At 37.4% G+C, this 23925-nt stretch overlaps 1 protein-coding gene and 1 non-coding gene across 2 annotated transcripts in view; both read left to right on the forward strand.

Annotated features, from left to right (window-relative positions):
* Positions 1-23786, forward strand: part of LOC145765217 (centromere protein I-like) — a 31680-nt gene extending 7894 nt beyond the window's left edge. The window contains exons 3-18 of the mRNA XM_082577001.1: positions 6938-7050; positions 8252-8414; positions 9128-9215; positions 14709-14874; positions 15476-15607; positions 17007-17154; positions 17813-17927; positions 18243-18325; positions 18667-18734; positions 19126-19238; positions 19521-19674; positions 20069-20193; positions 21526-21606; positions 22051-22212; positions 22857-22935; positions 23518-23786. Of these exons, the coding sequence (XP_082433127.1) occupies positions 6938-7050; positions 8252-8414; positions 9128-9215; positions 14709-14874; positions 15476-15607; positions 17007-17154; positions 17813-17927; positions 18243-18325; positions 18667-18734; positions 19126-19238; positions 19521-19674; positions 20069-20193; positions 21526-21606; positions 22051-22212; positions 22857-22935; positions 23518-23604 (1877 nt within the window). The 3' untranslated portion in view covers positions 23605-23786. The remainder of the gene's footprint in view (positions 1-6937; positions 7051-8251; positions 8415-9127; positions 9216-14708; positions 14875-15475; positions 15608-17006; positions 17155-17812; positions 17928-18242; positions 18326-18666; positions 18735-19125; positions 19239-19520; positions 19675-20068; positions 20194-21525; positions 21607-22050; positions 22213-22856; positions 22936-23517) is intronic.
* On the forward strand, positions 12637-12739 carry LOC145765770 (U6 spliceosomal RNA). The gene has a single exon (XR_014288644.1). It is a non-coding gene; the product is annotated as a U6 spliceosomal RNA (small nuclear RNA).
* Positions 23787-23925: the final 139 nt, after the last annotated feature.

The following is a 23925-nucleotide window of genomic DNA, read 5'->3' on the forward strand; positions in this document are numbered from 1 at the left end:
CCAACGTCACATCTGATCCTGTTCAATGTGACCCATGCCTTTCTTAAGAGGTCTGCTCCAGAAGGGATGGAGAGTGCTGGCATAACTGAAAACTGGGGAGGGATATGTGGCAGCTCGTTCCATTCTTGGGCCCATGTTTCCATGCAGCTGAAGTTCTTATCCACAAGTTGTATAGCGTATCGATGGAATGGGCGCCTTGATGATAGGCGTTGAGGTCTGACTGGTCCATTTGTTTGGGAGTGACGGACAATGACGGATTGACGGATTCGTGACGGTGACGGATTCGACTAATGACAACAAACCGACAAGTAGCAAGGACATTTACTGATAAACAACCTTATGACGTCATGACAAACGATGCTCAGAAATTACGAAAAACAACAGAACATTCCAGAATTGCATGCTTACAGACGATTCTAGAAATACGTTACATAATACAGATTTCTCTTACAAAGGTTACTTCAGGTCATAACCGATAATAACACACCGCACCAGAATTCCATAATGAAAACAACACATTCTGTCAAGACGCAGAGTAGCCCGACGCGACGCCTTACACATTGATTGTGACAGGCTGCATGAAACAAGGATGTAAGGTTGGCTAGGTAATGATAGCGGTAATAGATGTCGTAAATGCAGGAAACTGGTCACATAAATAAAATACGAACAGAATATAAACACGAGCAAATAAAGCAACAATGCTCATAAAGTCACAAGTGATACACTTACCATCAACTGCTATATTCTATCTTTATCGTATATAAGTACTTTTAAACTGTGTCACGTTTTTGGCACGAAAATCGAAGAAGTAAATGTTGAGAACATCAAAACTAATATTTATATCCATAACTATTGACCAGCCCATTAAACATATTTTCTTTTTAGCATTTTTCGATTTAATTCTCAGACATGACGAGTATCTTGCTCCAAGAAGGTCATGGGGAGTCAAACGCATTTTTTATAGGCTTAGTTTTAGTTGAATTCAATGGTTTGATTTTTCTTTCAAGGCGGAACTTCTCCAGTTTTTAATGATGTCGACCGTTCACATACGAAAGGAGTTACAATTTTCCTTCGCACTACTTGACATGCTTTTCAAACAATTGCTCTTTTCCAGTAGCAATTAAACATAGCTCTTTTTTACATTAATTCAGCGTCTGCAGGCGTTTGATTTGTTGTTTGGGTTTGTGTAATGAACAGTTGAACACATTTGCGTTGGCACTTTTTTTGCCGACCCGATTCATTTTTTCTTTGATTACTTCGGTATTTGTCTTGACAATGGCGGTTTGTCGAAAACGAATTTGAAGGCTGATGCATAACTTGCTATTCCATCCATTTTGGTTCCGTTGAATGGAGAGCCGTTCTTGACATGCATTGGTCAAATGCACAGTTGAATCGTGGTTGCTTAATTTTGCAATTTTTTTCAGTGACAATCGTTTGTTTGTGTGAATGAGCTATCGAGGCGTACTTTTTATTGTCATTTTTTGTAACACTTTTTTGGTTACCGGTATTTGTTATGTGTTATTGTGAACCATTAAAATATATGGTCAGAGACGCAACTCAAGTTGTCTAGACTGTTAGACTACGTATTGCCAAAAGTCATAACAGACATTTCAGAAGCTTATGCTTCAACGTTAAACAGATGAGCTCAAACTTCCTATGCATTACCTGACTCACCATGTTTGCCACAAGACATAATGACAAATCTGAGTTTTTGGAATTTGAACAAAGGTAGCTTGTGCATTTGAACAAACAGCGCAAAAATGGCAATTTTTTGACAAGTATATAGTTAAATAAATGCTTTTTTAAATATGTACAGGGTCAATGGTCATCAATAATTAACTTTACAACTTCGATCAACTGTATTTAACGAATGGTAGACAATTTTTGAGTAATAAACATATAATATTATATAATAATATTATAATAAATATTTATTTGACAATAATAGATTTAAATTATTGTCAAATAAATAAAGCTTTAGTTAAACTTATGCTGGACATCAAATTTCTTATCGCTGAACACAAGGTTTGGCACCGTGCCTCCTCCTTCAATGCGTGAGAGCAGAATTCTGGCTCTGGAGAGGGGTCTGCTACTATTCGGCGAGTCCGATTCGACTAGTCCGATTCGGCGAGTTCCCTATTCGGCGAGAGCTCTTTTCGGCGAGTGCCCTATTCGGCGAATTTTTGAAAGGAAATTACCGGGTACCGTAGCCTAATTACAATTGTCGTTTTTACATCATTTTAACGTCGCTAAACGTTGAAATCGTGCAGAAAGAAATAAAAATAAAATGTTTGAACTATTAAATTAAAATTCGTCATGTCAGTTCAGTTATTTTTATTTTTGACCATCATATCAAAAACAATACACGTCAACATAGCAAAGGTAGAAGCGACAAACCGCGAACGTTAAAACGTGCTTGAATTCGTCATGTCAGTTCAGTTGTTTTTATTTCTGATCATGATATCAAAAACAATACACGTCAACATAGCAAAGGTGTAGAAAAAAGTAGAAGCGACAAAACGCGAACGTTAAAACGTGCTTGTGACCGAAGTAAGTTATTGAGTTGAAAGAAATTTGGCACGGTCGCAACACTTTCAGAAAAATTTAAGATATGAAGGAAAATAAAACAAAGAAAATGTTACAAAAAATAAATAAAATAAATCATGTTTATGTCTATAAGTTAGTACTTTTGAATAGTTAAAATGATTAGTTTGGATCAACAAATGTGTGGCCTACAGCTTGGATTGAAAGGAAATTATCGGGTACCGTAGCCTAGTTATCCCGACCAGCAAAAATTTGTTCCAAGAACACAGTTCGTTTTTACATTGTAGTAACAGAATGAAAAGGCTAAACAAATGTGTGGCCTATCGTGTTAAAGGGGTATTAAAGGAAAAACCTGACTTGGCGATTTTCCACGTTCTTTGTGTTTAACATGCTACCATAAAACGATTTTCAATAAAATTTTGCCCCATTGCGGTCTGACCACCATTGTGCGCGTGCTTTTGTCAGAGCTTTCAAAACGAGATTGGCCTGAGCAACGAAGCGTGCGACTGTAAAGAACGTCATAAAGTCTACGTCATAAAGTCTAGCAATCAACCGATCACGCAATAATTGTTACTGCGGGCGATTTGACTGTCGGCTATGTATGTATGTACATCAAAACAGCACATTTCAACATCAAAACAGCAGACAGTTTGCTCAAAACATCAGATGTGGTAACGTGGTGGTCACAGCGGTAAACCATAATCTCTTCGTGGGAAAATTGTAACATAAAGTTCCCGGATCCGTTCGTCTGCATATAATGACCGAAGAAACACACACTTGAACTTCTTTTCAAAAAGTGTATTTCTGTAAAAATTAGCCCACGGCTACCGAAAACGAGGGGGTGCAACGCCTTACACCACTGAAAAACTGTCACTACAGAACAGATTACTTGGATAAAAGACGGAACCTTTGTCCAGCTAGCAAGCACTAAGCCAACAGTTAAATGTGCGGCCAACTTTCAAACAATCATTTTACGAATGACCAGAATAGATAGCAATATCTCAAATTCACGTATGCAGTACTGTGACGCAATAATGAAAGACAATTATGAAGTCATTCCAACAGGTGTTTAAAGCTGATGTAATATTTCCTGTTTAAACAGGCCCAAACAGGTTTGACACAATTCTTATGAACGCTGGTGCAATTTTGGCTCATGTTTTAGGAATTTCCATGACGTAATATTCAGTAGACTTGAACGGTTTTTATATGACGTTTGATTTGGTGAAAATTGTCGGGAACACGTGGCTTTTGTTATTGCTGGACTTTATGACGTATTCTTGAGCTGTGTTTGCACGTTTTGGTCATTTTGAAAAAAATGAAAATAAATGAAACACTGGACTTTGGGTCTTGCCAGCGCCATTGAAAACAAATTTTTTTGGGTAATTGTTTTTGAAATGTATTCTTGAATGTTCAGTTTACTCATTTTAATGCTTAATTCCGGTTTGAAATTTTCCTTTAGTATGCCTTTAACGTCGCTAAACGTTGAAATCGTGTAGAAAAGGAAGCTTTTGCTGACTAGGATACTTTGAAACTGAGAAACATTCACAGAAGCCCTACGAGTTGTTCCAAGAACCCATTTAGCATAACATTTCATTTGTACATTGATTCAACGCCTGAATACATTATCTTAAAAATGCAACGTATTGTAGGGCTTCTGTGAATGTTTCTCAGTTTCAACGTATCCTAGTCAGCAAAAGCACCCTTTTCTACACGATTTCAACGTTTAGCGACGTTAAAACGATAGGCCACACATTTGGTTAGCCTTTTCATTCTGTTACTACAATGTAAAAATGAACTGTTAGGCTAACTGGGTTCTTGGAACAAATTTTTGCTGGTCGGGATAACTAGGCTACGGTACCCGATAATTTCCTTTCAATCTAAGCTGTAAGTCACACATTTGTTGATCCAAACTAATCATTTTAACCATAGGCGCCTAAGCCGTGGGGGCCAGGCCCCCACGCATATTTCCGAGTGGGAGCAACTTTTTATGCTACATTGATACACAAAACAATAGATGAACTAGCGATCGGCAGCAGGAAAATATTTTTAAATGCAAACCGCAACAGCTTCGCGATAAATAATCACTAGAACAAGTAGCGATGCTACAATCCCACCCAGACAAAAAAATCTGTCATTTTACGCTGATTTAACGTCTGTAGACGTTGAATCAATGTAAAAATGACTGATTTTGCTGCCTGTGACATAGCAAAAATCTACCATTTTGCGTCGATTCAATGTCATCAGATGTTGAATGCACCCAAAAACAACATAATTGCGTTTAGCTTAATGCGCTTGCAAACAGACTCGCTGTCGCTTTCGAAAGTCGAAACCTCTGCAGAGAATTGTCGCGGCAGTGAATCGGTTGCTGTGAAAATGAACTTGAAGTTTCGGCCCGAGGTTACCACTAACCAACGTAACAAGGGCTGGTACAAACCACATTGCGCACAGTCGCACAAGCGGCATAATCAACACAACAACGGACTCGCGCAAACTGCATGGCGCACACACGTCTGTTGTCATAGAAACCCGATCAAAGGCGGGGAATATGCGCATCTTTTGTTTCATGTGCAACACGAAAACGGGCGTATTACAGCGAATTGAAACTTGAAAGCTGGTCAGCCATAAGTTGCGATATTGTAGTGAAAAGGGAGCAATGTCAAGTCGAAAACTTAATCAAACGTCTCTCTGTAACTATTTTTCAAGGGCTGTTTACGGATGTCAGCAACTTTTAAATTTACTAAAGGTGACGTGCTGTTGAATTGATGTAAACATGAATGATTTTGCTTTTAACAAGTATATTTTCAAGCATATGATCAAGTTGGTATTTTCATTCCATTTACAGTATACCTTTTAGTAAACCTTTTCGTCTATTGTTTCATGCTGATAAATCTAGTTCGTTGCTAAACTTTATGTTGTGCTTAGCTTAAAGAGTCGCAGTCCATCAACCGCTGGCAAACGCAGACGCATAGCATGTGTTTTGGTCGAGCTTTATTTATAATAATTAACGGTAGGTCGAACGTAGCGATAACTCCGATTGTGGCAATAAAAGGAATCCTAGTGTGACGACATAATTACGTCATCCATCTGCGTGACATTTCGCTGAATTTACGTTGCTGCTGATGAAACACGCTTTCGCCCCCACGGCCAAAAAAATAGTTAGGCGCCTATGATTTTAACTATTCTAAAGTACTAACTTATAGAAATAATCATCATTTTTTTTGTAACATTTTCTTTGTTTTATTTTTCCTTCATATCTTAATTTTTTCTGAAGGTGATGCGACCGTGCCAAATTTCTTTCAACTCAATAACTTACTTCGGTCACAAGCACGTTTTAACGTTTGCGTTTTGTCGCTTCTACCTTTTTCTACACCTTTGCTATGTTGACGTGAATTGTTTTTGATATCATGATCAGAAATAAAAACAACTGAACTGACATGACGAACTCAAGCACGGTTTAACGTTCGCGTTTTATCGCTTCTATCTTTGCTATGTTGACGTGTATTGTTTTTGATATGATGGTCAAAAATAAAAATAACTGAACTGACATGACGAATTCAAGCACGTTTTAACGTTCGCGTTTTATCGCTTCTACCTTTGCTATGTTGACGTGTATTGTTTTTGATATGATGGTCAAAAATAAAAATAACTGAACTGACATGACGAATTTTAATTTAATAGTTCAAACATTTTATTTTTATTTCTTTCTGCACGATTTCAACGTTTAGCGACGTTAAAATGATGTAAAAACGGCAATTGTAATTAGGCTACGGTACCCGGTAATTTCCTTTTACAAATTTAAAAAACTCGCCGAATAGGGCACTCGCCGAAAAAGGCTCTCCCGAATAGGGAACTCGCCGAATCGGACTAGTCGAATCGGACTCGCCGAAACGGGCCATTCCGCTGGAGAGACGTTTCTCAATGGTATTGACATTTAGGAACTGTTTTTTCATGTGTTTGAATGGGCTCTTCTTCAAATCCTTCTTGAGAACTGTGAACATGGTTCCATAGGTTACGTTTGCCTCTTTTTCCAGTTTTTGAATGGATCTTTGTTAATTTAACGTTAATTATTGGTGACACCAGGGATGTTGTTCTAGATATCCCTGGGTGACACTGTAATATTAACAAAAATCGGGGTGGCCAGACATATCTCAGACCCGAAGGGCGCCTGCCCCCGCGTAATTGATGGCTATGTATTCCTGCAATACCAAAGTATTGGTAAAATTATCACTATGGGCAAAAATATTGGTAGTTGGTACATCTCGAGTTAGTAGTGGAGTACCTAACCTATGCTAACAAAACTTGGGACGCTTTGCTAATTACAACCATGCTTTTACTTGTGTGCAACTGTGCAATGTGCATGTATTATTTTTATTAAACGGTTGTTTGCATTAAGGGGAATTTGCATGTCGTCAACTTATTTATTCCTTGATACCACGAGAAAGTGTATCAGAAGAAACAGTGTTGATGATAGTATCAAAAATTTGCGCAGACCTGCATTCTCTCAAGGTTTGTAATATGACTTTAATAAGAGTGTTTTTCTTTGTTACTCCACATGCATTATGCACATCACGTGTTCCTGCTCACGTATCCTATCTTCACCCAATTTCCAAATGGAATTCTGAATGGAGGTCAAGCACCACCAGACTCCATTCATTCATCCCCGACGCCGACACACGCCCAATCGACCTGACACTACAGAGACAGGCGTGGGTGCGCCTCAACCGTCTCCGTACGGGCGTCGGCCTTTTCCGCTCAACCATGCACCAATGGGGAATGGCTTCTTCCTCCTCCTGTGAATGTGGTGCCGAGGAACAGACCGCAGACCACATCATCAATGACTGTACCATCTTCAAGCCACCTAACGGAGTGGAAGGTCTGCGCGTCATGGATGATGAAACTAAAGACTGGCTGCTCTCTAGCAGCCTTCCAGTGTAGTCCGGGAACATCGTGAATCTTGGGTGGTAAAAGGATAGACCCTCGGCCCCAGAAGCTCAGACGACGACGACGACCCAATTTCCTGCTACTGCAATACCTTTTAAAGCAGTGGTTCTCAACCTTTTTGTTTTGAAAAGCCCCTTTTAGTGCCTTTGAAGCGAACACGGACCCCTAAAAAATTAATCTAAAATTTTGGTGTATTGCGTCTCATCATGGAAACAAGCTTCAAAGCGACATGCTTAGAAGAATTTGCTGAACACGTGACACACTTATGACGATTGATGATATTGATGAAGTTATGTTATAGATCGATATGTTTTTTTATAACTCTTATTGAAAATTTATAGAATTTTATAGAATGTTGACTAATGTTTGCATTTTTAAGTTAAGTATTTATCAACAATCTGCTGTCTCAAAAGAATAAAGTTGTATGTATATACAAATTATACATAGATAGATACCATAGCCTTATAAAGCACAACCAATTTTTGAATACCGTAATATATCAATCTTACTGCAAACTCAGAAACTTTCACAAACTCCCTGAAAATCAAAGTTATTCATGTTGTTCAAAGGAACAGAAAGGCACATATATATTTCTGATTTTTCTACAAAAAAGGCATGACACCCTCTAGCTCAGCCAATAACGTCTGCTGACGTTGAATCCATGTAAAAATGATAGATTTGCTCTTTGGGTAACAATTAATCTAAATACATCAAGTGCAAAATTAAAACTTTAAACACGACAATTATAATTTGACTTTTTTTTCAGATTAAGGAGCTCTTTATCCGTTGGCTCATTTTAGTATTCGATCTCATTTCATCAAAGAGAAAGCTGCATTGCTTGTATGGCGTTTTGTTTCGTTATATTGAAAGTGATGCTCTTTCACCACATGTATGTCATCTTCTATTCCTCTTGACAAGGAAGCGCGATGGTATGTCTAGTTGTATTACACAAATAAATGCCTTCTTGCAGCATAATCTGAATTGGTATGGAAAATACAACCTTGTTTTATATCATTATCTTTATCATATAAGATACAAATTTCCTAATTATCAAAGGATAATGGCAATAGCGTTACCACTTACTACAGCAATTTTTGATTGCTTTTCATCCATGTATGTTGTATGTAACTGTATATTATCTATTCTAGATAAATATTTATTTGGATATTTCAGACAAAATTGCAAGGTTTACATATTCTTTTATTGGAGTTTTTCAGAGCTAAAAGGGACACAACAAACTTAGCTCCCATGATATTTTTTCAACTTACCTTAATTTACAATTTTGTTAGAGAGGTGTTTTTTTTAACCATAGACAAATAAAACCTAACAACTACACACCATTTAACATAATATAATAACATGAAAATAAACTGAAAATTACAAAGGTTTTCGGCCATACTCATGTTAGCCCTTTTCAAGTAACGAACTGACTGATGTTCTACATAAATTGAAATCACAAAACTGATGTACATACACAGAAAAACGCATTAGAATGTAATGGCAAGGCAGAGGAAAGGCAAAATCACATGGCGCTTAATTGCGCAAGAAAAAAAACACACACATAAATGACACAAAATTAAGTGAAGACATTTTGTTAATTTATTGTATTTTAACTACCACCTCAATGTGTATTCTTTTTCAGTTACCCACCATCGTATTGCTAAACTATTACATCTTCAGCGAAGAGTTGGTGCCCAGCCTCATTTGTGTGGCCTGCTTTCAATTTATCGGTACGTGAAGATAAATCTGTATCACCACATAAGTCGCCCAAACGTGATTATTTGCTTGTGCTATCACAATTCGTTGGGCATACTTGCATTACGTAACAACGTCACTTTAAACCAGGGCTACTCAACTGGCGGACCGCGGTCCGAATCCGGACCTTCTGGTTGTTGATGGTGGACCTTGCTCCTTGAGCTTTTGGAAGAATAATCTCATTGCCACGTTTCAGGGCTTTTTTAAACAGATTTCTACTGGGAGGAAGCAGTTTTTACTGTGATTATCCTAGTTGCTGGGGGGCTTCGACTCCCAGAATCCCCAATAGCAGGGTTGAGAAAAACCCGGGTTTTAAAGCCCAACCCGCCCGGGTTTTTTTGGGTTTTATTGTTGTTTTTTTAAAAAGATGCGAAAAAGGTAGATTCATGCTTATTTCACCTCAAAACTACTTTTTATCAATGAAGTGCCTTTCACTCACAGTACATGCTTGCATAACTCAATAAAATAATGCACTACTACTAGGGCTATTGCTGCTTGAATGTTGCATCATCCATTAATTTCAAGATCAAGTTGGATGTTGTATCATCCACTGATTTCTATACCAAGTTGATGCTACCTTAGTAGAAATCACATTATTGCATCGTTTGCTTTAGATTTGAAGGCAAGGAGCATTCATGCCATCATGTTTAAATATTTATCATTTATAGATATAGTAATGGATGAGCGATTGCGTGGCCATTTGGGCACGGAATGGCCCGATTCGGTGAGAGCCCTATTCGGTGAGTTTTTTTTTTAATTATTGCGCGCCGTAGCCTAATTATCATTGCCGTTATAGGGTTAGGGGATAGAGGTTAGGGGATAGGGGGTTTTTGGGGTTGGGGGTTTTTAGGGTTGGGGTTTTTTGGGGTTGGGGGTTTTTGGGGTTGGGGGTTTTTGAGGTTGGGGTTTGCGGTTTTGGGGTTAGGGGGTTGGGTTTTTTTGGGGGTTGGGGTTTTGGGGTTTGGGGGTTTTTGGTTTTTTTTGGGGATTTGGGTTAGGGGTTTTTGGGTTTGGGGTTAGGGGTTTTAATTAGGCTACGGTACCCAATAATTTTCAAACAAAAATTCAAAAATAAAACACAAAAACCCCCAACCCCAAAAACCCCCAACGCCTAACCCTATAACGGCAATGATAATTAGGCTACGGCGCGCAATAATTAAAAAAAAAAAAACTCACCGAATAGGGCTCTCACCGAAAAAGGCTCTCACCGAATCGGACTCACCGAATCGGACTCACCGAATAGTAGCAGACCCATTTGGGCAAATGCTCTGAAACAGCCATGCATTAGAATCCAGAATCTGTAATTGGTAAATAAATAGCCTACTTTTTAAAAATAGCCTCCTAAATTGCATTTCACATCATATATACAGACTACAGTAGAGTAGTACTTTCACCAGTTTAACTATAAGGCCTTCTTGCATAAATGAGTTTTAGTGTAGTATACACAAAGTGGCATTACTTGATTTTTGTGTACTGTACAATATCCACTGCGTTTTCAGTTTATTCTTGGAAATTTACTTCACAATCACATCCTTAAGTCCTAATTTAAAGTTTGTTTTAAGTGCCTTGTAGTGTTTTTGTTCATTTTTTTAATTTTCTAATAAAAACTGCACAAATATAATGCTCTGGGTTTTTTTTATGTTTTTTTTGTTTGTTTTTTAAGTGGGTTTTAAAAAAAAAAACACCCGGGTTTTTTTGGGTCAGGTAAAATACCGACAACCCTGCCCAATAGTCACTCCAAGATAGTTTAACTTTCGTGGTTGTGTGATGTGATGTGAAACAACTTATTCTCCGGACCGCTAAAAATATTCAACTTGTCAAACTGGACCTTTGTTAAGATTAGTTGAGTAACCCTGCTTTAAAGTGCCTCTGACAGGAAAATAAATTCGCTAAATTTACCTAAGATACCAAAAAGATGACACTAACAAACTTTTCTGACCAGCAAATCGTAAAAAATATCAACAGGCTACTAAGTTACACGCTTGCAAACTTTCGTTGACATCGGCGAATCTGGCACTCATTCAATTGCGAAAATAAAAACGGCACCACCGCTGTGACGTCACAGTAAGCGGGAAGGATACATTCTTTCTCTGTGATGACTTGGTAAAGTATGGTACGGCTACTGCAAAACGTGAATGTGTGGGGCTCTGTTGATCTAAAGCAGGGGTCACCAACCTTTTTTGCATGCGGGCCACTTTGGCACTAAGGAGAGCTGTGGCGGGCCGCACTAATAAAATGTTAGGTAGGTTGACTCTTATGCTAAAAAAAAATGCATTTCGTACCCAGTATCCAGCGTTACATGTTGTTCATATTTATGTTAGAATACCGCAGCAACAAAATTAATCGAACAACGCTACTGCCAGGCCAAGCTCCTTTTACAACACTTTTAACTTTTTTTAACAATGCCTAATAAACGAGGCCACTTGTTTTGTGCACTTATAGCGAGGCGAGCGGTTTCATCAGAATATTCATCGCCAAGCAAGAGTGGTTTTCGCTTCACAAAAGATATCTTGCAATTAACAATTTTAGTAAACAAGGAAATGTTTGACACATTGCAATACAGGCAACAACAGTGGCCTACAAACATATCAGCGAAAAATAGGCTCCAATAGCAGGGAAAAAGAAACCAGGCACCATGAAACAAATGCTTGTAGAAATCACCCAAAAATCGTAATTGTATCGTAATTCATGAACAGTCTTTCCTTTAAAAAAGCAATGAGTTGGTTTTTCATCCTTTTTGTGAGAGGTTCTACAAAACCGTCTTTCTTTTGTTATTTTTTTATTTTTATTTATTTTTTATTTTTGCAATCAGACTCAAAGTCCATAGAATTTAAATTTTTAACAGTCATTACACAAAATATCAGACTAACACAACATCAAGCAGGCTACATCAAACAACGTACAAAATACTGTTGTAGTGAATATAAAATGTAGAATTAAAGTAATAATCAGAAGACATAACATTGCGCAAAAGTGGATTAATTGATCTTTTGCAACGTTCTACAAATGCATAGCAATTTTTTCTTAATAGAGCATCAAATGTTAACACGTCGTTCTGTACCTGATACACTCTAGCACTGTCGCATCTCGACAAAGTGTGGATAATTCTGTACGAGTCATTGTAAGCAACTCGTATGCGATTTAAAGTAGAAGTTTTATAGTTACACCATAGTTGCGAACCATACATTGGCATACAATATGATTGGTACATTACATTTTTAACTTCGGTAGAGCAATTTCCAAACTTGGACCTAAGCTGATTGGCAGCGACATAAAGAGATCGCACTTGCCTTTTAATATCTGCGTCATCACTGATGTCACTGATTATAGACAACTGTCACTTGCGATGCTTATCAGCGTGGCAAGAATTTGTTGATTAATAACATTTTGCAGAACTTGCTTCGGCAGTAGATATACTAAAATTGGAACGATACAGAGAAAATTAGCATGGCCCCTGCGCAAGGATGACACGCGAAATCGTGAAGCGTTCCATATTTCTTTAAAAAACAAAAAGAAAAAAAAAACATTTTGCAGTAGACCTACTACGCTAAATATTTTCATAATACAATCAGAAAAAGTCTTTAAATTCATATATAATATTTTGCCAATTTATTATAAATTGAGTTGGCACACCGACCTATTTTGCCAACAAAAACTTGCATAAAGAGAACACTGGTCGTGAAACACAATAACGGTGAAACGCACACTAATGTTTACATGACATTTGCAAACTTAAAATAAGCAACCCTATGCTCGACATTTTCGAAATTCGAAAACAGACGTTTTAATCAATCACTGGGACAGTGTGGCTGGACATCGCATTGGAATAGCTTTAAGCAACCCCCACCTAGAACTACAATCTGATTGGTCGGTCGGTGGAATCGTATGCAAAGCGAAAATATGCTTCCCGGAAAGTATTTTTTGCCTTCGTGCTCTTTTAACTCCTCAAGAAAAGTATTTTTGGTTATACTTGTACGCTGATACCTTCCGCGGGCCGCAGCGATACAGCGTGGCGGGCCGCATGCGGCCCGCGGGCCGCCATTTGGTGACCCCTGATCTAAAGCATGCGCAAATTAAGAATTACCGAAATGAAAAAGTGAACTTATTATTACTATCAGGTTTCGATCAAATAGGTTGAGTTTACTTTTATCAAACAGCATCTCAATTCAATTGAAATTGCAGTTTCATAGGGCTACAATTTTCATACTTTTTTATTTGTCCTAATCTGGCTATAGCCATTTGCAGTGTAACAACAGTATTTCACAAACAGCACCTTTGATTTATGGTTGAGGCAATGCCTACAAATTGCTGTTTATGTGACATTGTCAGTGACAAAGACCGTGTGCTTTCTTTTCACACTTTCCCACAAAACAAGGTACTGAGAAGAAAATGATCAAAGTTTTCTTCAAGTGTTCGAAAGTGGGATGGGCCATACAAAACTAGTCGTATATGTTCACTTCACCGAAGATGATTTTGTTAATACCACTAAAGTAAAAATGCCTACAGGCATGTGTTGGAGTGTATACTACAAGGTGATGCTCTCGGAAGCAACAATCGGATTGTGATGCCGTCATGCATTGTTTGACGAATCCGAAACAATTTTCCAGATCCAGATGGCCGTTGCACAGGATTTCAATGGCCAACTGAAGGCACATTATGAGAGAGAGAGAGAACTTTTATTTATTTTTGAATAGTGATGATGAATTAAATATGAATGATGATTCGTACGATTTCTTCATTTTTCACTTAAAGTATATTTTAGGTTTTGTAGGAATGTATCCAGTACAGTTTTATTAAACTGCAAAAACAATAAATCTTCGAAAAAAGCAACCGCTTGTACCAACTCCAACCAAACTGTGATCCACCGGATCCACCAATTACATCTAGGAATCGTTTGTTTCATCCGTTGCTAACGACGTCCACTTAGGATGACGTAATACCACCAAAGTCGTCCCAGAGCAGTGAAATATGGAGTTTCGCCTGTGGTGGCGCTGCGGAGCAGTCGTTTGATTAAATTACGCCCTAACCAGTCGAGCTACGAGGTTAAGATTAAAAAGTTCGCTAAGTGTAATTCTGCGCTAGGAAATGCTTTAAAAAGTTACTATACTTGGATCCCACCTGTCAGGGGCACTTTAAACCGACATAACTTGGCTACTTTTCAGACACGATTTTGATAGCAGCCCATTTGTGTATAAGTTACACCTTGACTTGGTGAATAAACATTTGGAACAAAATTCTGCATCTTAAACTCGAATTAATGTGGTAGTACGACCAAGGTACATGATGGGACACTGGGACAGTGTTGAATTTATGTACTTTACCTGCTTAAAAAAACGTTTTTTTTTGCACTGATTTCAACTTCTAGCGACGTTGAAACGATGCAGGAATTGCAAGTTTTGCAATTTAGAAATGTGAAAGTGCCATAAAAGTTTAGTGGATTCATGATAATTTTTATTTTTTATTCCAAGAATGTACCATCCTTCTCTGATTTCGATGTCTGGTGGATATACAACATTCTTTAAAAAATTGGACAAGACTTGGGAAACCTCAATTGTTCGTGTGCAACAAAAATTTGGTCTAAATTTTCTCAATGAAGCATTACTTTCAACCACTGCTTTGGCACAAGCAGCAAAGGTGATAGTTATTTTTTTACTTTTACATTTCTAACGCTTTCTGTGTCTTTAAATTAGATGATAACCCAGACAGCAAAATTCGAGCTTTTTACGTTGATGCAACGACTGTAAACGTTAAATCAATGTAAAAATAACGGTTATTGCTGTCTGAAAAAATGCGGTTTAACCCTCATTGCTTTAAACAAGAAATTCTTAAAAAACCATGCTGGTACAATTTAAGGCATTGACTCGTGATAAATAATAATGTTGCATAAATAATATAATAATGAGATAAATAATAGATAATAATGATAAAATAGATAAATAAGATAAATAATAATGTTGGGTGTTAGGTGGTCTCCTTTATGCACACAAACTTTCAAAAGAAAGGACATCAATATCACGAAAGTTAAGTTTGACGACAGCAATTTGCATTTAAACAAATTGAATGAAAATTTTGACATAAACCTTGCTAGCATTGGACGTGTATGGATTAAATTGTGTTGCCAGGATAGAAGTGTTTCTTCAAGAGAGTACTGTACTTTGCCTTTTTTTCCATCAATATCATAACATCAGTGAGGCGTTCTGAGTAATGTTTTCACAGTTCTGTTATTTTTATTCAGCGAAAAAAATCAGGTCCAACAATCACTCCACCAAGTTTCTCTATGGTAAATGACACCACAGGAACACAGCAGCCATTTGCAAATATTTTATCTGACAAAATGGAAGTGCACGAAATCAAGTCATTTCGCATGGTAAGTTACCACGTACTTTCACTTTCAATAAACCACTCAGCTAACGCGGCGGACAATATTGTGATATGAGAATTAGTACCTCACTTTGGCAAGGCGTTGTTTTGCTGATGCGGTAACAGACTAGGCCAGTGGTTCTCAATCTTTTTTCTTTCGTGGCCTATTTTCGTTGAACAAAAATTCTTATGGCCTATTAATTATTTATGCAAGAAAAAAACTGCAAAATAGATTTAAAAACAAAAAACAGCAGAAAATGTTCCAAAACAGATTATACCGTGCATCAATGAGATGCGTGCTCCTGAACGTTATTGACCCACTTGTAGTTACAGTGGTTCTCATCATTAATGCCTTATTCCTTCTTTGAAAGACACAACTATTGTCAGTTTATCCCCGCAGTAATTCACGAAAAAAAATACTAAAAACAGATCTGCACAAATTTCAGTAGGCTACCACTTTCAGTTTGGCTATGACTTGATTTTAATCTCAAAGTCAGTATTACATAATAAAGTGTTGTAAAAACTCCGCGTTGATCTAAAACTACATCAAATATAGTTATTACTATCTGAATCTTTAACAGCCTGTTTCACCTTTAACGGATCATCAGAAGGGTTTTATTCAAACAGAATTTTTTCACACACAAATAGATTCTATTTGAATAAGACCCTTCTGATGATCCGTTAAAGGTGAAACATGCTGTTAAAGATTCAGATAGTAATAACTATATTTGATTTAATTCGCTCTGCTTTTTTGCTTAGCATTGAGCACTTTTTGTAGTATTAATAGTTTTTATTGTTTTTGATCTAAAACTATGTGCTCAGTCATAAATAAATTAACCATTTCAATAGATTATTGAGATAAATTTACATTTGATTTACATTTCTTCCCAATTCGTTTCAACACGATTAATCCTAACTTTAAGTTAAAAAATTCTCTTTACTGAGCCAAGTGGCTCCCTATAAGAACCACACTGTTGTAGTTGCTGAAAATCAACTTTCGTATATTATGCAACAAACGGCATTGATTACATCACACCACCAAAATTATTATTTCAATAATTAGAATGGAAATTACCATTCTGCAGCAAATTACAGCAGCACCATTCATTGTTGCTACAATCAAAACAACTAAACAAAACACACAAGTGTAAAATTAACTGTAGTAACAAAAATGAAAAAACTAAATTTTTCAATAGATCTATGGCCCACCTCAAAATCTTTCTATGGCCCACCGGTTGAAAACCGCTGGACTTAACTATCAAACTCACGCCTACAAATTCAGAGACGGACACCCAGTCCAATAAGGACTGAGCGTGGAAGTAATACGAAAGTGATGGAAGTATTTATCACCTAAGGATAACTTCTAAAACTCTATTCTTAACCATTGATTGTAACCACATTTGCAGTTGCTGGACAACTTCAGTAATCTTCAATTGTCAAGCCAAGCATTCACACTTCTGCACTCTGTCACCTTGCAACACATTGTAGCTGTGACCCCTGATCGCACAGTCGCTCTTCGTCTCAGCTTCTGGCTTCATCATTGGTTGAATAAAGGTTCGTGAAACCATCGCGAAGTCTTTCATGTGGAGAACTTTTTTACTTAAAAACCGTTTGTATGATTGCCTCAGTTTGAACACTTGATCAGGGTTGATTATATGGTACCCAGTCAGTTGGTCGACAGGACAATTGGTCGACAGACAATTGGTCGACAAGACAGTTGGTCGACAGAACGATTCATTTTAGGGTTAGGGTTAGTTAACTAACCTTAACCCTAACCTAACTGTAACTCTAACCCTAACCCTAAAATGAATCGTCGTCGACCTAACGTCCTGTCGACCAACTGTCTTGTCGACCAAATGTCTATGACCAATCGACCGTGCACCGATTATATCAACAATTGTAGTACTTTTCGATTCCTTCCACCACTTTTCAGTGTTCTAGAAGGTTACGGGAGTTCCTGCTGTTTCGGGATGAAGACTAAGATTCTTTAAAACAAAATGGATGTTGATGATGGGAATTACCATTTTAAATCTTTATCTCTGTCATCCTTTGCACTAATACAGAAAAGCAAGGCTTATAATTGGCTAGCCAGTTACTTGGCAAGTTTACGATGTTAGTGCACGACATCCATGAAAATAATCAAACAATGATTTATGTTTTTGTAGATTATGCAATTTCACTTAAAAAAATTACTTCTCTTATTACCGGTTAGAACTGGTTTCAACGTGTGGAGAGACGAAAAGAGGTACTGAGCTTTTGCAAGTTGTCATACAGTTCAGTGGATTCATACAAGAATGTTTACCAGTAACCGAAGCATTTCTATTCAGGTAATCCTTGTGTAATTGATTGAGTTTCGCTTTTAGCAGCATGATCGTAGCAAGACAGATCGTATAAATCTACCTTGTGAAATCCTTGTGTAGTCACTAGTCATTACATTTTTTTATCATTAACTTATTTGGAATAAAAATGACCGTGTTGTGCTTGGTCTAGTTTCTCGATTTTATTGAGAATGAAAAGTTATACAAGGATCCTTCATTTACGATGCAAAAGAACTATTAAACATAACAAGTAAAAATCTGGCGAATTTTATTTACTTGGGCTTTTGAGTTGTTATTTGCTGACTGCAATGTCTTTTTTTTCAGATATCTTTTCACTTGGAATGGCTCTGACTACAGGAGTTATATTTTAAACCTTGTATCGAAACTAGGCATTACTTCTTTTCAAGGTACATTTGTTGATGCCATCATGCTGTGGTCAATGCTAATTTTGTTCTTCCAGAAAATAGCAGTGAAAACAGAGAGTTTAAACTTTAAATTGACTTCAGTACTACTGCCAAAACAACTTTAACAGCTACTTTCGAATATGTTTTGTACATACAGTTTGTCGTACATCTTGTTTGAAAGCCGTTTCGGAATACAACAAAAGTTGACAGAATCGAAAATTTTTTTTTTTATACTTTATTTGTTTGCAACACGTCGTGTGAACGTATGACTTAAACCAACTTTATGCGTTATAAAATTCCGGCTTGGCGAAAGTGGCTTTAGCATGATCATGTTTTTCGTTTAGATCTGCACACATTTGTGCTTGTGCCATTGCGAAAACTCTGCACCCTTTCTTCTCACGTGTACTTCCAAGTAAGTCAAGAAAAACTGATTTCTGATATACATTCAGCTCGGCGAAGTTTTTTTCCACCCTTTTGTTTTGAAATGTACATTAAGTGTGGTCATTAAACATAAAAGTTTTGATGATTTTAAAGGTGCAAACTTTGCACAGACTTATAAATTTACTGATTGAAACATTTATATTCATAAGTTTACTGATTCATGTAAAAATGAGCTGTTCTTACACGTAACACGTTTGCAGAGCTTCCCACTTTTTGCGCATTTTCACCGAATTGGTAAGCCAGTGTTTCTCTGTGTAATCCTTCCAATTTTTTATTATAAATAATCAAGCTCTGATAACATTTACATGCGTTGCGTCTTTCCACTGTGTTCGTATTCTACTGATGTTTTTTGCAATTCACAGTGTTCTGTGTTGAACGCATTATCTGACCTGCTTAGCAATTACTTGACCATTGAGCGTCGACGTCAAGAAAAACTAATGAGCACTGCATCCACTCACGACTATGACCCAGCAAGGTTGGGTGAAGTTTCATTTTAATACTGGCTTTGTTGCTGCAAGTAAATTTTAAACCAAAAAAAACAAAAATTAGCCTACTCGGTAGCTTAAGTTTGGTGCAATATAAGAATTTTATCTTTAATCCAAAATTTTTCTTATTTTAATTCGTTTTTCGAATTTCAAAACTTGATTTGAACCATTTTCTCGTGCAAGATAACTCATAGCTGGTTAACATCAAGTACCTTTTATCTTATAGTTTGATTCAATCTAACATATCGACTTTATATTGCTTGTGGTTTCAGATTTTCCGTTTATCCTCAAAAAACGCAAGTCGTTGGTGTCAACTCGGTTGTTATTCAGCTCATCCAGTTTGTCAACTTGATGTTTGTTGAAAGTGTTCAAACTGCCAAGAGCAACCTACTCGTGCTGCATTACATGTTGCGATTTCATGTCCAGGTAACTACCCAGCTACCAAAATCCGACCTCTTTACATTGATTCTACGTCTGTAGGCGTTGAATCAATGTAAAAAGAGGATTTTGCTGGCTAACTATACACTTAATCAACTTTCAAGGTTTTATCTTTTCTCCAGCTTCATTTATTCTTTTTGTCTATATAGCAGTCATTTAAATAGGACATTTTTTGTTGTTGTTGTAGATGCAATTGATGCTTAACAGAGTTGCTAAGATGTTTTTTGGTTTATTTCAGTTGCTTTCAGGTGATTCTTCCCGACCGTTTTCTGTCATGAACCTCATGCATAAAATTATCAAGTCTGCAAACTCTTCAACTTTTAAGGGTGACTTTGAAATTTAATGCAAACAGTTTATCATTACCTTAACTGAGTTTGTTTAGGCAAGCAGTATATACTCCCGATACCATCAGGACATTGTGGTATTGCCGCCTAAGCAGTTGATTGTGGAAGCTCTCTTCTCACTAAGTGCTCCTTGTATTTCTTCTTTATGCCGCATACTACTCAAGTGAGCAAAATTTTCATTTCATCAACCCGGTGCATTGTGGAAAAATTATTCGCAGCTGATCATGCGTTACAACTGATTTACGTTTCAATGAATAATGCTGTGACAAAGAAAATATCGCAATTATCGGAGTTCTACTTTTCTTTATGCAACAGTGTTAATCATAGGCCTAACTATATTTTTACTCTCTCATTGTCTAATTTTTACTTTAATCTCTATAAATCTTTCTGTATGACTGACTGCATGATAGGGAAACAGTACCATATGCGACATAATATTCAGATACACTCCACGCATCAACACGAAATTATACTTTCATGAGATGAACCTGAGACTATTTTGACCAACGATGCTAAACTTATGCGTGCAATGCAACAAAATTATCGCGTTGGCTGTGCCGTGGCATGGGATAGGTCACGGCTGCTTCTAGTTTAATCATACCATGATTTTTCAAGACTAAGCAACTAGCTCTCAAAAGGGTTCAAAGTATGACAACCTATACACATATTGTTTGTATTATCAGCCATTATTCTAGGGGTTTGAAGAAGCTACAACACCACACGGAACAATATGCCACAAAATTCCAGTCATGTGTTGTGGCTCCAGGAAGCAATGACCATTTCAGCCCATTAGAATGTAACCTCACCTGTCACCAACTTACATTGTAACACTAACACGGCAGTGGCCATTGTTGGGTTATGGATAGGGGGTACCCTTCAGCCAGCTCTTATGACTCACAGGGTGTGCAACACACTACAGCTTCTTTTCAAGTAGACCCTGCCGGATGTTTACATGTTAGGCTACAGTATTACACAAAAACAATCCGCTTGTTGAACATTAGTAGTTGCCAGTTACTTTAGTGCAGTGGATTTATGTTGATATCACTAACACTGTATTGTGAATAAGCTTATAAGCATTTTGTTAAAATATCAGTTTCTTTAACGTGAAATCTACGTTTGCTAGACCAGTAGACCTACATGGTGCATTGAAGTTGGATAGGAAATCTTACATTCTGCATCTTTTGATACTTAAATGAAGTTTCTACCATTTGTGTTCATTCGATATGTACGTTGGAGCTATTTATTACCCTGTGGAAAAATGAGGGGGTTTGAGCTACCTCTACAAATCAAATTTATTTTAATTATTTTGCGTGTGATATTTTTTCACCACATGGAACACTTTAAATGTCTGGCACCAACAAAACTCCAAAGTGTTTTCAAGAACCATCCTTAAGTACATGTGTCACTTCACTGCATTAAAACCTGGCCATGATACTGTATTAGTTCGGTAATATAATAAGTTGTTCCAAAATCTCAAATCGAACTTATGTTTCAGTCACAGATCTGCTTTATCAGAACTAGCCAGTACGGGAATAATTAACAGTTCAATGCAAGGCTCTGTCGAGACCTTAAACCAGTAAGTCAAAATAACTTAATAATTATTTTCTTTTTTTGCGATATCTAGGCTGATGGCGGTGATTGGAAATTTAAATAAAGTAGACGAGAAGGCAAAGATACAAAAGCACGTCATTGTCTTTATGTGTGTTATTTCTATGGGTGCCGAACTGACGACCATTGTAACACAAATGTTTATTTAAGTCATAAGTAGAGTAGACAACGAGAAACAGACATTGCCGTCGGCTGCAGCGTGGGTCAGGTGTACGTCGGAAGGCGTACACCGATGCATAGCGCTCAAGTCCGCTTTCCCGCAATGCAGGATAAAGATATGACAAACAAACAGTTTAGTCTTTCGCTCTCACTGCTTGGACGCGCAGCCGTCATTTTGATTTAAATATTTTCTATTGTTAATTTCTACATATAATACAGTATTGCGCTCAGTTGAAAAACATTCTTTTGACAGATACTTGGTTGACGTTTATGACACTCTGTGGCGCCGAAGAGCCTTTGTTCCTAACTGCTCTCCCAATTCTGTTCTGTATCAAAACATAAAAATGGAAGATTTGATTCCAATATTGAGTCATCCGCGAGAACTAGCCCCATGCCGTATGTTTGCTGTCGACCGGTAAGCAACAGCAATTTCTCCAAGCCTATGTTGTGTTGTTCATTTTAACAAGTGGATTTAAAGAAAGTATATTTTGAAATTATACATCAGTTCGTTGGTTGCGAATCTTGACAAAGCCTCTAAGTCTAAGTGATTATATTCTGGTAGTTTCGCATACTTGTAGCGGCATTTGACGCAAGCAGCGGTTGAGAACTATGTGGCACGAATTAGTGGTGCGATACTGATGCCTCATGGCAAAACAAGTGTCTATCGCTGTCAATTCTTGCTATACTCGACTGCTAAGAAATAGCACGGTTGGTGGAGTGCCAGTCTGGTAAATTGGTCATGTGTTGGTCCTGCACACCATACGGCAAAAACTTCTGTCATCACTTGCGTCGCCCAATAGATGGAACGCGCATATCGCGTTGCTGGTACTCTACTATTGTGCGATGTCTTGCGACGTAACAACGCCTTGTAGCTCTGTTGGTAGATTGCCAGTCCGGTAAATTCAGGATTGTGGGTTGAAACAGCCGTGTTCATTTTCTCTTCAACTCTTCGAACGTGCGTGTTGCTGACTTGATTAGAAACGATAAATCGTTTCGAAATGTTTTCGTTACACACACTCGAACGAGCCTCATTCAATAGTTTGTTGTGATTGATTACAGACATCCTGCCTTGTTGATCTATTCTCAAAATTACTTGCGGATTTTAAACATGCATGAAAATGAAGCTGATGTCGCTGAGGTGAGTCAAGGCATAACTGTTAACTGGGAAAAATTCTACAACTTCAATTTGGGTTTAAAAGGTATCAAGTAGCAGTTACCATTAATGTTTATTTGAGATTAAAAAAGCATATACCTTTATTAGGTGGAATGGCAAAGTAACAATATTCCAACTTACAATTGCTACCCTTGTCAATGACTTATTGAATCAATCTGCTCCGATCTGCCCAATAGTGCAGTAGGTTAAACGCCCGACTTTTGTGTGTGAAGAAACGGATGCACCCAAATTCGTACCCTGAAAAGATCGAGAGAAAAAGTTTAAAAAAAGCCGTAGTCGCTGATCGGAGTTTCTGCAAACAAACAAAAACTCTTAGCATCATTACCGGAGATTTTAAAATGTTTGCGGAAACTGCGATCACTGTGACTGCGATCAGCGACTTTGTTCTATTTTTTCTCGATCTTTTCAGTTTGTTTGCGGAAACTCCGATCAGCGACTTCGGCTTATTTTAATTTTTTCTCTCGATCTTTTCAGGGTACGAATTGGGTTACACCCACGTAAAGTTCTTGCATACTTTGTTCACTGAAATACCCTTTTTCCTTTCAGTTCGTTTTGGAAGAAAGCTTTATGGAGTTCTTGCAAAGTCGAGGTTTAGAAGATGTCGCTGCCTTTATAGAAACCTTGCGCAGTTAACAGTTTTAACATGACTCGTCGTGTCTGTTATGACAACTTTGATATAGTTTTGAGATGCATATTTTTCTAATCGTACAGCTTGATTTTGTACATTTTTGTTCTAAAGACATTAAATCAATGTAAAAAAAGGGACTGATTTGCTTGCGCGTCACCTACTGCGACAACACGAGTGCAGTGCAATTTCGAGCAAAGCGCAGGGCTGTGCAAAATGAAATTTTGATTATTTTATATTAAAAAAAAAAGTATTTTAAGTATAGCAACGTAAAGCAAAGCTCCATAGGTTGAGATCGTAAAGTCGTGACAAGAAGTCAGATGCACTAC

This window comes from Aplidium turbinatum, chromosome 2 (genome assembly GCF_918807975.1).
Source record: "Aplidium turbinatum chromosome 2, kaAplTurb1.1, whole genome shotgun sequence".
NCBI lineage: Eukaryota > Metazoa > Chordata > Ascidiacea > Aplousobranchia > Polyclinidae > Aplidium > Aplidium turbinatum.